Source organism: Aptenodytes patagonicus, chromosome 2 (assembly GCF_965638725.1).
Source record: "Aptenodytes patagonicus chromosome 2, bAptPat1.pri.cur, whole genome shotgun sequence".
Lineage (NCBI taxonomy): Eukaryota > Metazoa > Chordata > Aves > Sphenisciformes > Spheniscidae > Aptenodytes > Aptenodytes patagonicus.
In genome coordinates this window covers 149,821,116-149,837,638 of record NC_134950.1, presented here as the reverse complement: position 1 = coordinate 149,837,638, position 16,523 = coordinate 149,821,116, and the positions used below count along the sequence as shown (strand labels likewise).

At 36.7% G+C, this 16,523-nt stretch overlaps 1 protein-coding gene across 9 annotated transcripts in view; it reads right to left on the bottom strand.

Moving 5' to 3' along the window:
* Positions 1-16,523, bottom strand: part of CACNB2 (calcium voltage-gated channel auxiliary subunit beta 2) — a 272,822-nt gene that overhangs the window by 48,805 nt on the left and 207,494 nt on the right. For all 9 annotated transcript variants that reach the window (XM_076331652.1, XM_076331653.1, XM_076331654.1 and 6 more), the window contains one exon: positions 585-707. In XM_076331652.1, coding sequence (XP_076187767.1) covers positions 585-707 — 123 coding nt within the window. The remainder of the gene's footprint in view (positions 1-584; positions 708-16,523) is intronic.

Here is a 16,523-nt window from a genome sequence, read left to right as displayed (position 1 = left end):
TTTCAAAATGAAACTACAGGAAATGAAAACCAATGCAGCAAACGCAAAGCGACTTTTTTGACAGGTGCTATGTGCATCTTGAAAGTTATCATGTCAGTTCTTCAGTATGTAACTGTTAACAACAAGATATTGTCTGTGCCAGGGAAGTAACTTCAGTGAAAAAAAGGAGACCTAAGGATTTGGGGTTTTTTTGAGATTAAGTGACACAAATAAAAGAGAATCAACCTTTGCCTGCTAAATCACAATGAAACCTCAGAGGGCTAGTATGGTAAAACCTACAGATATTATATCTTTGAATATGCAGATGGAGATTTCTAAAGCTCCAAATAAGTGATAGTTACTAGAGGAGAAGAGCACTTGCTTTCCAAACTTCATTAATTTGATTGTAAGGAATCTGTGCATTGCTTTTATGAGAATAGTATTTCAAAGAACATTCAATTTCTTATATACAGTTACCTTACTTATATAACATTTGTATAGTGCTTTGACAATGTGAAGCATTATCTTAACGTTAAGAAATAGTAGCACTATTACTCAAATAGACCCTTAAAGTGAGATCCATTTACTCCTTTAGTTTTACTTACTTCTTTAACATGAAGAAAATCTTTAGCCTCAAATGAGATGGCCATGCCTGGGACTGGAACATCGTCATCGTGAGCTGCACTGTACCCAACATTTGTCCGAACTGCAAATGCAACAGGTTTTGTCTGCAAAACAAAAGATAAACAGCATGAAGATTTCCCTTGCAAACACGTGCATATGTACAAACACACACACAGAGGGTGTTTTCTGCAAATTCTTTCTTAAATCATAACAATTACAAAGAACACTCAAAACATCCATGTAAAACATTATGAAGCATCATGTTTACTTACCTCAGTTATTTAATATCATCACATTTGACAGAATACAAGACTTTTATCTAGCTACTAGTGTTCTGAATTAATTTGGGATAATTCAAATCAGTAATCATAAAACAGTTGGCAATCCATATACTATGCTTAGTTACGATGGCATTGCACAGCAGATCTTCATTTGGCTAAGATTTAGTGGAGATTTCTAACCACAGTTCTGTACTGAGGTGGTCACGCCTCACACTTGTGTTGCAGTATTTTTAAGAGGTGTGCTTGAATTTGCATGGAGTGTTTTATCCTGCTTTCACGGCGATTACTGGGCCCCTGTCAAATTCAGAAAGGAATGAGAACAAGGGAATCAGATTTCAGGTTACTAGTACCTGAAGTTTAAATTGCAATGGTTTACTGTGCTTTGCTAATAAACAAAGAGATATAATATAAATTTGTATAATAATGAGAATTTAAGTATACCATTTCAAAGTAAAAGTCATGAAATTCAAACATGTTATAATGGCCAAACATACTGTAATTTGGCTCCAATAGCAGTAAAATTGGTAATAAAAGCTGCCATCCAGCTCAGCCCAGCCTAGAGCTATAGAGGGCTTCCTTTTCTCAGGGGTACAACCAGAATACAGGAGAACAACCTTTATTCTGGTTTATTCTACACCAAACAACACCTTGAGCTTGCTCTCCTGACAGAAGATACCACACAGTATCCCTGGGACCCACCGTTGTCCTACCCCAGGCTAAACTTTTAGCCCACCCCAAAATCCTCCACACTGCTCTTACGATCTAGTCTGAAGTCCCTATACATTACGTCTGGTAAAATATTTTTAAAGACATGAACTGAGTCTCAGAGGTGCTCACGAGTGACTGACCAAGGCGTGACATAATTTTTCATCTTAAAATATACTAAAACTTCTACCAGACAACAATTTTAGCTTTGTTAGTTGGTATCCATCATCACTTTGGCTTGGCTAAAAAGATCGTATTTTGCTGAGATGACAAGCAAAAAAATATATCTCATCTCCTATGTAAGGAATTGCTTCCATTTATTGTCGAAAAAGAGGATATGAACATGCATCCTCTACTTCATGACAGCAAACACAAATACTTGAAACCAAAAATCATGCTATATTTTTCTGATTACTAAAAATCCCTGCCTGCTCCATCCAGGATTACTCTGACAACTTGCATAGTGCTAGAGGACAGAAATCTGCCACATTAAAATACATGATAAAATAATGAGGGAGATATATAAATAATTCTAAAGACAGTATCATGCCACCTGGCCTGGAAAGGACAGTTGGAAATAAAGGGAGAGAAGGTTCCCTGTTGCTTAAGTTAGGTCTAAAGTGCTGTAAAAGCCACAGGGTTCCAATAAAGCAGATTTTAAAACTCCTTAAATAGGCCTGTATTTGAATGAACTACCACAGACAAACAATTTACATCTAAGTGCACATTCTAGGAAGGCTTTTTAATTTACAAAGAGAAACAATAAGCTCTTTCACAACAGTGGGGTCAAGAGAGTCCACTGTGTCCAGAAGTGAAACAGGCGGTTTCAGTGGAAATAAATTTTGGAAGGGGATTACAGAATGGGCTTCACGTTTATGTGGTATTCTGGATCTAAATATGTATTTGTAAAAAGAGATGATCAGGAGATTATTGGAAAAGGACTTTACTCTATCCCGTCTGTTCTTTCTGCCAGAATTAGTGGAAAAATCTTAAGAATCTTAAGGTAGGTTAGGTAGAAGGGCTCTAAAGACTGAAACTGGTACCATTTAAACAGGCACTTATTTAAACTGGAAAGCCTATGGAAGACTAAAAAATTAAATACAGCTGAATATATTTATGGGTTGAAATAACACATCCCAAGAGTTCAATGTCTTTCTTGGTGTTTAGCCACAATTAGAATATTGCAAATAGTTGATTGCTTTTCTTTGCAGGTCACCTGTTCTAGAAAAAAAATAATAATACATTAACAAATTAGAGTACCATGTGAAACGCAATAGTAAAATAAATAGTAATTTTTAAAGCGTCTGTTTTCTTTTGACAAGGAAAATCCTCTTGCTGTTGGAACGTGCTGGAGATGTTACTCAAAAGATATAAGTTATATAAACAACTTGATTATATTTGCACTGTGCAACAGAAAAAAGTTCAAATCAGAAATAATATTTAAAAAATACACAGACACAACTGATAAGTGGATCAAATTCATCCATTAACAGGAAAAATATGTAGAAAAATATGTATAACAAGAGGGAATTGGTTTAGATGAGTTTGCCAGATGTTCTTATTAGCTACCATCCTATGTTAGAAAATGATAGCCACAATTTTTTTATATATGTAAAAAACACAATCAAAAAACAATGGCTGACTTAACTCATTGTGTTGGGCATCTTTCTCATACCCTGAACTCTTCCAATGTGCTGCAAAAGGAGTTTCGGCACCTAACACAAATTTCTGGACGCCGGTATGACAGAAAGGTATGTAAATGCTAGGCACACACGCCCCTTAAACAGCCATTAATAAGTTCACCTTGCCATTATACAGATGAAATGTTAGAAGGGCATCGAGATATGATTACGCATTCATGATTACATTTCTGAAAACGGGCATTTATGAGAATGATCATCCAAAAAATAAAATTTGGCAATTCCTCCACATCAATTTAAAAACCTTGCAGTGTTGATGCAACACGGGTATGTCCACTTCCTAGCAGCTCAAATTCATATCTTATTCAACTCCTCTACAATTCTCTCAGTTGTTACTAGCACTCAGTTACCCTACATAAAAGATAGCTAACTATTACAGAACTAGGCACGTCACAAAGAAAAAAAAGTAGTCACACAGGCACTGAATTCAGTGATATCATATATCTTCCTTAAAAATAAAAGATAACATAAATTACTGGGGTTTAATATTCATACAAACCCCCACAACTTTCCTGAATTTAAAAAGCACAAACTAACAGAGTTGATGCTTGCTATGCTATTACTCATTTCAATACTGAAAATACAGATATGAATAAGCATTAAATTGTCAAATCTCCTAAATAATACTTCATCATTAAATAGTACAGCATGGAATAAATAATTCATTGCTGTTAAGAATGATCTTTTTTTAAAGCATAGTAAACTGTCATTATAGAAATGTATCTCAGAACAAGAATGGAAATATTAAGGAACAATCTTTACCAAACACTGATAGGAGGACAATATGCTTGCTTATCCATTCTCACATTTGCTATATCCTCTAGCGAATCTAAAAAACACTCAACAGAGTATTGTGACTTACTCTTAATAGTATCAGTGGATGAAAGACTTTAGGCCGACTAAAGACTTTAAAATCTCTGCTGCATTGCAACAAACAGACATCTTCAGCAAGTTAACGTCCTTGACATACTTCTTAGAAGTGATCTAAAATTTCCTATTAGAGGGCAACACCTGACTACCCAAGAAAAAGAGAAAAATGGAAACTACTCCAGAACTATCTTAACATGAAGGATAAAAAATCCTCTGTCATTTTCGGCTATCAAAAAATTAATATAAAAACTCTGAATAGAAAAACAAAGCAGAACATTGAGCTACAGATATTCACAGAAATGGTATGTCCCATTTTCGATACCTGCCATACTAGTAGAAAGGGAGACTGAATTACCATGGGATTAGACTACAATAATTCATCTAATTGAATATTTAAAACTAATTAATTTATAGAAGTTAAATGCTAGCCTTTTTACATAAATAAGTAATTCTGAAAGTTTCATAGAACTGTCAAATTAACTACTTTTTCTTTTCTTGAACTACATTGTCTTTAACTAAAAAAGTCCAGTTGTTATGTAATTAGGGCCTTATGTTAAAAAAACCTTTTTTTTTTTAACATACGCATATGTATATTTTAAAATATATCTAGCATTTGCTGACATATTCTACAGTTCTAAAATTAGACTGGGTCAAAACAGTTAAGCATTTTCTGTTCATCCGCTAAATCTCCATGAAAATGTGATGGCAGTTTAGCACTCAGTTAATCCACAGGCTGGACTACAGGGACAGATTCTCCCAGGTGTTAAACAGTTTAACGTTTCATCTCTCTCAAGAGAAACAATGTAGCTTGAAAAAGTTATCTTCAGAATGAATATTTCCACCTTGTTTTCCTTTTTTCCCCCTGTAAAAATACAACATTCGACAGACCGAATAACCCCACAAGAACAATAACCAGACCGTGAACATTACCATCATCTGTACCACTAGGGCAGCAGGGAACACACTCTGGAGTGGGGTTCTTCATGAACCAATTTCAGCTTCTGATTTAAACTGAGAATATAAATCATTGAAAACATATTCACAACTGTTAAACCAACTTTGGCTGTAGGCTTTTGGTAACAAACATAAATTAAAGTGGGACTAGGGACATCTTACTTAATTTTCTCTTTTTCCATCTGGTTCTCACTCCTTCCTTTTGGTTCACAAGTTATATTCACTTTATACATCTTCATGTCAACCTTCATTACTAAGTCAATACTACTTACAGTACTATTATACCCTGCTACTTCTATTCCCTCACTCTTGTTTTATGACTAACTTGTATTCAATGCGTACACGAGCATTTGCACATTGTATCTGTCTCAGTCAATTTGTCAGTTTAAATGAGTTTGCACCTGCTTGGCTGAATTTGTATTTGAGAAATATTTCACCTTATAACAGAGCAAAATAATACAATCTGTTTTCTAGTAATGTACTTAAAACATGATAGGACCCTTTTTTTCCTATAACTCATTTCAGATATGTTATGCTGTGCCATAAACCCAGTGGATGCAGCCTCTGGGGATCCCAGCCAAGGAGGTAAACTTTCTGAGACAGAATTTGCTCACAGAACAGGTCATCTCCCTCACGGCCACTAATTTTGGGAATGTTGCTTGATAATCGAGGTACCTCTATTCCCCATCCACTACCAGAACACAGAAAAACAGATCAGAGCATTGTCCAAACCACTTTCATTTACACCTGAGGCTGTCCTATGTGAAGCAATGACTCTAGGGCTACAGAAATACAAGCAAGGCTTAAGGCTGTCTTTACTTTCTTCAGCAGCAGGTGATGAGGATCTAGGGTCTCTGATCCATCCCATTTCTCACTCTATTACATCACTCCCACAGTAGAGGTACACTGCATTTACACCAGCTTATACGAAACCAGAATGCTGATCAGAATGCATCTTTTATGAAGGCAATGCCAGCTAAGTCAAGAACTGACTCAGAAAATGACTCCAGTTATCATTTTGACAAAGTGGTTGTCGAAGTTGGCATCTGTGTTAAAGTTTGGAAAATTTGTCTCAAAGCAAGACTCCTCCCTCAGTATTTCTGCATAATGCTATGCATCCTTCATCATATCCACTTTTCACAGATGCCTGTAACCTTATCCTGAAAGCAAGGAATTATTTTTCTCTTGGGTAATGAATATAATGGGTCTCTCTCAAAACACTACCAGGTTTGCACTCATGAAAATTTAAAACACCACGCAATTTTTTTCCGCAGAGAAAAGATGATACTACTACTGAACTTTTCATTAGTAGTCTTGGTAGGGAGTAAATATGTCAAACGATGACCTACATTTGGCACTATTTCCAAAGACTAGCCCTGTACATAGTGTTTGGGCCATAAGCAATATTAATATCCCACATAGGACAAAGATCAATAGCAATGTGGTGGCCTGATAACTGCAGTCTTAAAATATGTCACTTTGTTTTGCCCTGCTGTTGACTGAAAGCCGAATATATAAAGAAAAAGCAGTTTGAAACCCAGCTGTTTTACAGAATTACATGATTTTCATTATTATTTTAAAGAAGTTTACAATGTTATGAAATATATACTGTCACAAATGCAGCTCAAGAATGGAAAAATAAACAAAAATAATAAAAGAACTTTCCTATTTTAATTTTTTTATTTCGTACACTAATTTATACATCTGTTATACATGAAAAAAAAAATCAAACCCACCTGAGTACATAAACAATTCACAGGAAATTTACATCCTAAATGCTGATTATTGCTGGAGCCTCATTACAGGTAAGCAATTGTCCCATCTCTAAAAATAGCATCTGCTCAGCAATCTCATCGCTAAGGAAGCAACGACAATTTGCGGATGTCCCAATAGAAAATTAGAGTGTACCTGCTGTCACTAAAAGTAGCAATCAATAATATGACTTCCCAGCAAAGATCAGGCCTTCTTTTATTGGCGTGGGTGTACGTATCAAACAAGTCTGGCAGCAAGACAGAACCACAGAATAATTGAGGTTGGAAGGGGCCTCTGGAGTCACCTAGTCCAACCCCTGCCCAAAGCACCTCTGGTTAGATCAGGTTGCTCAGGGCTGTGTCCAGGTGAGTCTTGAGCACCTCCAAGGACAGACACTACAACTTCTCTGTGCATCCTGCTCCAGTATTTGACCACCCTCATGGTAAAAAAACATACAGGAACCATGGTTCACTCATATGTCTATGAATGAGGGACATAAAAATCTGTAACGGACAACAAATACTGGATTTTATACTCCAGTACAAGGAAAATAAAGTGCTATTACAAGTGGAAATCACCAATTTCCAGTTTTAATTGTAAGTGGTCTAAAAAAAGCATTTTTTTAACCACTAGGTTGGGGTATGTGTGTGGCATACGCTATTATTTCAGGTTAAGACAGCAGTTGTATCACTTTCCTACAGCAGATAGCACTGCCCTCATAACCATCTAATGCCTGAGGCTCAAGTCTTGGGTTAGTGCCTGCCTGTGCAAGGTGCTGTACTCAGCACTTCCAACAAAGTGAAGGAGCTGAAAAACAAAAGTACAGTGGGAGAACAAAACACAGTAAAATTGTAGTTAACAAATAGCAGCCTGAGTACAATGGTATAATAAGATGCAAACTGTTCTGGATTATTAAGGTTTTTGATAGCACGGATCTCTCCTGAGGGATCTGGGAAGGAAGTGGTCAGCCAGAACATGTAGTTCTGGAGCCAAACGTCATTACTGACTCAGGCACTGAGAAATTATTTGACCTGAGTATATTTTACCATCTATTTCCAAAACTAAGGCAACATGAACTATGCCCAGCCTTTACCTGTGCTTGCACTGCTACCTTACAAAGGGTTGGCTCACCAAATCCTTGCCTAGGGAACATCACAACCGCTGTTCTCCGGCACCTGACACTAACGTGCACCCTCCTGCAAGAGCGGCCAGCAAGGAGACGTGCCCATCACACAAGCCACCGCCACAATCAGCCTTCCTCTTGGACTCTGTAAGCAGACTGTAAGTGTCGCTGCACGGGAACTCAGCTATTAAAGCTGGAGTGTGATTTTCCTTAGGATCGAGGCCCATTGGTGGAATTCACTGAGGAAATCTCCGAATCCTGCCAGTTCCTTGGTATCCCTGCTACAGCAATGCCTGCTTTCAATGTTAAAGAAAAGAAGGAAAATTTAACACATCCAGCTGGTACAAAAGAGAGTCTGCCACATCCATTTTTTCTTAACAACAGGTAGGCTTAAGAGATTATTTTTTTTGTCCTCTCGTACTCTCTAGAGATACTTTTGTTACTATTTTAGCTCATCTTCACACACAGCTTGAAAGTCATGCTTCCTACTTCCTTTTATGAAATCATATTTGAATAGAGAGTCACCAATGTCGGCTTACATTCAGCTCAGGAGGCAGCAAAGACTGAAATAGCTTTAGTGACGCACACGGAGCTTTCTCATACGAGTGGGGTCTCTTTGTCTTAGAGCATAATGCCAAAACTCATCGCTGGCCGTGTGTTGTCTGCATGCAAGTGTGCCAGAAAGGTGGCTCTTCGGTGCCACCCACTTGGGGAGTTAACGGGAACAACTGGAACCGGCACAGCTGAAGAAGTCTGTTTGTGCTTACTGAAAACATGCTTATTCTGGCAGCGAACGCCAGCAGATGAAAACTGTCGTTTGCAATAAAAATACTGTGCTGGGATTTCAAGTTCTTTTTTTCAATGTCGCAAGTGAGGGCATTTTATGCTTATGAGACATTTTAAGCTTATGAGACAGCATTTTAGTAGATCTTAGCTTTTCAGCTAAATTGAGGTTCGCACAGAGAAAAGATCTGCAGTAACATTTTCAGGCTATTCTCAAACAAAAATCTCCAGGAAAAGCATAAATCCATGACACAGCAAGCTAAAGCAAACACTAAATACACAACAGTGCAATGGTTGGTTAAAAACGTAGATACTATTATCAAAAGCTCCTGAAACAAAGCTGTATCATTGAAAATGTTTCTTAATTCAGTATTATGAATGCAAGTTTTATTGCTAGTTCCAATATTTAAATAATTTTGCACTTCATTTTTTCAATTGGATCAGAGAGTCTCTATGACTGCTAGAGCCAAAGGTTAATGTTAAAATGTTTCACTTTTACATAATATGTTAAGCATCTGTTTTTTAAGAAACTATGCTGAAAAATTCTTCCTTTATTAGAAACATACATTTTGTAGCTAGACTGCTCTATTTCCAGGAGTTATAGGAATATGTATTCCAAGGATGATATTTTAGAGTTTGAAAAGTCAAATGTTATACTAGCTCTTAACTAATATGCTGAACAAAAACTGAGAAGTTATTTCAGCACATGGTAAATACTACATCTCATTCAATGTGCCTGCCCCTTTCACACGATTACATTTTATGGCCAAAGCTTATGCTATCCTACTCTTCAACCAAGTAACTATTGTTTCTGTAGGTCTTGCACTATCTGAGATACTTCTCGTATATAAATTCAAATGCAACCTCTACTGCAAATCTCCTTGACAGCCTAGATACAGATTACAGAAATTATAACACATAGCACATACATTTAAAGCTGTCGCAAAAGAACATTTATTAAAGTTGAAAATTAAACATTCCAGACTTAGGAAAAGTGAAAATGGAAGTACCTTTAACTTAGGGGAATGGTGGTATCTTTAATTTAGCCCTCATTATGTACAGCATTAGGGTACAACCATTAACTTCATAATCATATATTCTCCCCCATCCCAGTACTGTATCTTACCTGCATGCAGGATGGATCTCCCCTTGGGATAGATCAAGAATGTATGAAACACAAGGAGCTATCTCTAGTATCCTATACTCCTCTGATGGATTAACTTTTGCCATCAAAGAGTTACGCTCACCCAGTTCAACAGAGAAAGGCAAGCAGTCTCTAAGGGATGATTTATCACTTTTAGAATGGCACAAATCACCTTTTGCCTCTCTCTCCCCCAAGCAGGGAACTAAAGCACCGATCCCTAGTTATCCAGGCATACCAAATCCTACCCACAACTCAGTGCTATGAATGAAAGGTTTCTTAAGTTTAACACTCAACATTAATGGAAACTTTTGATCTCAATCTGTGACTTAGCTGCCCAGCTACGATACTATAAAGACAAATCAATGCTCACACAGCATTCAGATAGCTTCTGCACAAGGCCCCACAAAACCAAAAAATCATTAGAGAAGTGAATACTTCTCTTTTCTTAATATGCAATAAATACAACACTGGGCAAGAAAGAGAACAAGAAAGGAGAAACAAAATAATCAACAGCTACTTGTTAAATATAACCAGACTATACAGTAAAGACTACAGCATTATATACCTGCACAGGAAGGAAAGTTAAGCTAGCACAAACCACCTTACATCTTTCATTTTCTAGCTTTGGAGCACCTGATATTGTATACTTAGTTTGGGGTTTTTTTAGTTTAATTTTGTGTGTCTATGTGCAATTTTATATGTTTAAATAAAACAAACAAGAAAAAGATCCCTTAAGTAATGCATTTCTAGTGTCATGCTGGCATTTTCATACACCATCAGTACAACTGAAATCTTTATATCCACTGCCAAAAACTCCTTGCAACTTCAACTGCAGAATTAATAGACTGCAAATGGTTTAATATTCTGTAAGAGGAATAGCACTAGAGTTGAGGCACACTTTGGCTGTGCTCTTCTCAAATATTTGCTGAAAGCAGAACTGTGAGACTCGGGAACTAGAGCTATTTAAAGCAAAGCTAATCAGAAACGTCGTTTTATCTGAAATTCTTTTTTTTAAATAAAATTTAACTGAAGCTGATACAAAACATATACAATATTAGGCCAAATATCTTAATTTTGGCAGAATGACAAACAAAAGAAGAAAAAATTCTATGTCACTAACTTCATCTATTACAATCGTCCTGTATCTATTGTAATTCTCCGTTTGCCCTTCAGGCAAAAATGCACATCTTGAGTCCTCAGCCTGGCCATCACTGTGGCCATGCACATCTGGGAGACCAGTGAGTGCTTATCCCTTCCCCTTCTCTTTGCATGGAAGAGTTCCCAGGAGGTTTAGGACCAGCAGAGCTGCTGTTGCACTGCAGTTATCCTGCCCTGTTATAGGAAGAGTCGCGGCCTTGCCCATATGTTTTGGAGATCCCTTTTGCCAGAAAAATGCTCCAAAGATTTAGAATTAAGTTAGAGCAGCACTAGGGCTTCTCTGACATAAGCTAGGAACCAGGCAGAATCATGCAGGGGAGAAGCCAACATAAGAGTGGCTAAAAGCCAGGCTTTGGGCCATTCTTCTGAGTCGTGCCAAGAGCAGCCTATAATCAGGGCCTAAAGATTTATGAGAGTTCTCATCCCGTTCCTGTCCAAAAACACTCTCCACGTAATGCGCTTGAAACAGAATTACTTCTCTTCAATATTTCCTAATATTCTTATTTACTTTTCCTTAAGACATCTCATTTGGATTCCTTGCTCGGAGCACAAGATAAAACAGGTTTCCTGGTGGGTGTATGAGATGCAAGAGTGAAGTGCTGTGATGATGATATCCTTACAGAATATATTATACAGCTGGTGCACAGCTAGTCATCTAGCCAGCAGATGAAACACTAGCTGGCAATAAACCTTACTCTTATTATAGCTGTAGAACTGCTAAGGTTTAATTCCAGGTTGGATGCAGCAAGAGTTATTACAAAAGCATGAAATAAAACGACATAGAACTGTAAGAATTTTCTCTTTGTACGAAAAAGAGACACAGCACCAAAATGCAAAGCGGCGGTAAGAATTCTAATTTGGGTTTCTAGGCATTTTTAATTTACTCTACTTTCTTCGGCTCAGTGGACTGAATTTTCTGTGGGTATGCAGGGACACAGTTCCTTGGGCTGAACCAAAGCAAGTGGAGCAGCACACGCTCAGTCTTACCAGAGAATCAACCTCAGCAAGACAATACCCTGTGTGATAGAGCTGCCTATTCATGCACAGTTGTTTTATCCACAGACAACAGGTATTACATATACTAGCATCTTATTCATAAGCAGCTGTCATTTACATGCTCAACATTACACAGGGCTTTACATGCCTTCACCTGTTGTTGCAACAGGTTCTCCTGGGAAGCGACTGCCACTGGCATGAGAATCAGCCCTTCTCCCCTCCAAGCCCCAAACTGTCTTGCCCTTTATTTTGTAGGGCTTAGTTTATATTACAGAAACCCAAAATTTAGTTTCTTTCTCAATGCCACATACTGTAGAGGGGAGAACACCCAGAGGAGGATGAGGACGCTCATCAGGGGACCCCATCACTTGTTTCTCCAGCTGGCCAATGGGAGTTTCCCCTTACCTTTTTTCGCTCTCCTGTTTTTTTCTTATTTTCCCCCCAAAGTACCTTTTGCTATAAAGAGTTGATGTATGTCATCAGCTACGGATCTGGTGATACAGCTTTGTGCATGTAAGCCTACCTCAACACCCTTTGTGCATCAATGCCATTTACATGCAATACAAAGAATTAGTGGACAGCAAATATGGTTTGCTAATAAGAAACTAAAACTCTGCATACTTTAAAGCTTCTAAAAGAACAATTTTAAAATTCTGTATCTTTCCTCTAGTATCAAAATTTTGTAAAATCCATGGCTATACTCCAAGGAGATCTGCAATCCTTTTTGAATTGCTGGTAGTCAACCAGAAGGTTGTAAATGGCCGTTATGGCATAACTGGTGCACAAAGTGATACTGGGGATACAGGAAAACAGATGGTAGAATTCTGCTCTTTATTTATTTTTTAATTTAAATTAATTTTATTAATAGCCATATTCTATTTCCATATTTACTTAAAGAAATTAAGAGACTGGAGTGAAGCTTAAAAGTAGAACATTAAGCTGCAATGCTGTTAAAACGTTCTATTTTTGTGAATAAAACCTGCTTACAAGCTATGGAGAATGAAGAGACAAAATAAAATCAGTAAGTATTATTTAAATACTATATTTTAATCTTGTTTTACATTTGTATTTCATCCCAAAGAAATACGGTTCTTTGCTAGTGTGAGTAACTTTTTAAATTGATTGATAGGTATCAAATTCAAGATTTCTAGTACTTGTTTTTATGGCTTTGTTAATTTTTTGAGTCACACTTTGGAAGACAAAAGCATGTTTGCTGGTTTTCATCTAAAATGAATCCTATTCTGCACAATGGGAATAAAAACTACTTAAAATGAATAAATATAAACACAATATTAACTTTATGCAGCTTTGTAACTTTTATATTACTTCAATGCAACGTTAGCTTAAGTTTTAAAATATTCATTGTAAAATAACACGTATTTAATATAGTGCATGATACCATGATGGGTTTATAAAGGTTGGTTTCACATGAAACAATACAGATTGTGTACCTAATTAATCAGCATCCTTTCATTTGTTAAAAACTGAAGACAACTAACTCATCTGTTTATGTATCACTAAACAATTTACACAAATATTTTTGTTGTTACTTTGCGTTCTCACCAATATGGTAACTGAAAGGAACTGGAAGTCCACTACATAACAAAAATCATGTTTTAGTTAACAAAACAGAGTTGTGTGATAATTTGCATAATTAAAATTTACATGAAGGAGATAGCATTTTCTGGAAAGGAAAAGAAAGATGTTGCCTAGCATAACAAATATGTAGACCTTATCTAAGGTTCAGAATGCACTGTGAGATAGTATTGAAAGTCTCTGATTTAAGGATAAAATTAAGGAAAAAAAAAAAAGCCAAGGAAGGGAAATGGAAGAGACATGTTATAAGCAATCAAGCCTGGAGAAGGTGATAAGGGTTTTATTTGAGTAATTACCAATTATTTACAGACAGGTCACTGTCTTAATGGCATATTTAAACTATGTAGACATTTACTGAGAATGGAGCCAAGCAGGATAAGACAAGGTACCTTTGAACGTGCTGGAAACCACAAGTAGGGAAAACAAAATAAAAGGGCTCTTTTAGGTTTGTTTCTAACCAATTGGTAGAAACTGTTTAAGAACTTGAAAGTGGAAAGAAACAAGTGCTCATGAAATGGAAAAACTCACCAACAGTGAGGAAAGAGTGATAACAAGACAATGAATGCAATGGTCTCTGGGAAAGCAGATTCTCATATACTTTCAGTGTATTCTCAAGTATAACTGCTTCCCATGGGAAGCAGTTCTCAAGGAAAAAATTAGTTCAGGAAAGTGACAGGTCCTCAGTGAAATAATATTAAGGGCACAAGCACAAATTAACCTATATGAAAAAAGATAGAAAGTACATAACCTGAAACTTAGGAAAGAATACTAAAGGGGAAATTAATATGAATCAACAGAACCAAAAAATAGGGAAAATAACCCAGTATAAAATTATATACAATTAGTTAACAATATTAAAATATTTTTTCCTCCTATTATTATTTAATGTATATTAATAGTAAAAAGCAGATCAAGAAAAGAGTTTTCTCACCCAAAGGAAAAACCTAAAACTCTATGTTCCTGACAAAGCAGAAATACCATGTATATTTGGTTCAGTCTTCAATTTTTAAGAAGTTCACTATTACTGCATATTTAAAGGAGAAAAAAACCAAACGAAGAAACAAAAAAAACCCCAAAGCCCAAAAAACCACCCTGATGATGAAGGAGTAAAAATTAAAGGCAGAGAAAGAAAAGCACAGGTGAGACAGAGGTTTAATAGAATGCCAGCTATAACATATTTTACTCTGGTGATCTTTGAGCCATAGTAAGTGCAGAAAAAGGACTACGACAAATGGAAGAACAGTCGAGCTAACTTCAGTTTCTAGAAAAACATAACTCAAATAAAAAGCTTATGCAGAGAAAGCAGAAGATAACAAGGAAAACCTCTATAACAAAATATAGCCTTGAATAACAGCCCTAACTTCTTTCTATAGGAGAATACATGGACAGCAGAGAATCTCTCTGCTGGACTGACCTGCTAACTTTGCTCCTCTAACAGTCTCACAAGCAAGCTTTAAAAGCATTGCTGAAATAAGGGGACTGCACAATGAATTGGAAAAGTTAACAGTAGGATGCTGTCAAATATGGAAGATGGATTAATTGATTTTCTGCAGCTTTGTATCCTTTGTCCATTACTACTCTGTATTTCCATTAACTATTTGGATGATGGGATACGGAATGTCCTTCTTAAATTCACAAATTATACCAAACTGGGAGAAACTAAAAGAACTGTGGAAGAAAGTAGGAAGACTTCAAAACTGCCTTTCTAAAACAGAAGAATGATCCATATGAAAAACAGACCACAATTTAATCAGGAAAGTTGCAGATGGCCAGATAGCACTCATCAACTCCGTAAGTAAGAAACGTTTAACTGACTCGATAGTTGTCCTAATGACAGGATTTAAGGACTGGATCATAATTAGAAGTGACTGTCATACATGTGTGAAAGACAGTACCCCATGGAAGATGACCAGGCAGGAATACAGCCCACAAGGCCCAAAACAATCTTTCCACATGACTCAAGAGGGGCTGGGGCTTCACCCAGCACGTGCTGCACCACCTCAGCCACGGCGCTTCAAAAGGGTGTAGGAGTAAGAGAAATGGTTTGGACAGGAACAGCAGTGATGATCAGAGGTGTAGAAAACAGCAGGGAGAACACAGAAACATTACTTATTTTCTAACTGCCAGAGGTTTTAAGAATAAGTTACACAAATACCTATAAGGAATTGCTTAGGTACAACTCATCCTGAGTTGATGTAGAACAGACTTCCTGGGAATGCCCTGAAATCCCTTTAAGTCTTAATTTTATTTTACTGTGTGAGCTCTTTCACATTTACATAAGTTTATTTAAAAAATAAAATGTCAGTCTTATTAAACTCATTTAATTTTAGACTTTATCTCCAGTCTTTGCCAGCTATTATGTCAAAAGTGTGATCATTTAACACTACTTAAATATTTAAAAAGAAAAGGAAAAAAACCCCACCAGACAGATGACATCAACCACCAGGCAATGGACTGTAGAACTTAATATTCACAAAACACTTAAACTCTCTCTCTGTTTCACTACTTCCACTTGCTTGGTCAAACTCACGCTGGACTTCATGGAGTCACCAGCACAACCAATCTGTTCTCTCTTGCTTATCTCATACTATTGTTTTCTATGAACAGAGATATTTCTAATGAATTATTTTTTACCTGCTTTTTGTCCCCAAAGCAAACAGACAGGCTTTATATACATATATATTGGGTTAGTTAATTATCCTTTTCTGGTACCTTTCTGATACCTTTCTGGTATCTTTTTCATGTGTTTATTAATGTGGCATCTAAGTGCTATGTATTAAAATTCATAAAAGCATTCATATGCAGCTCACAATGGCAATATGCAGGCAGGGACAGAAGCATAAAAAAAGACTAGACGC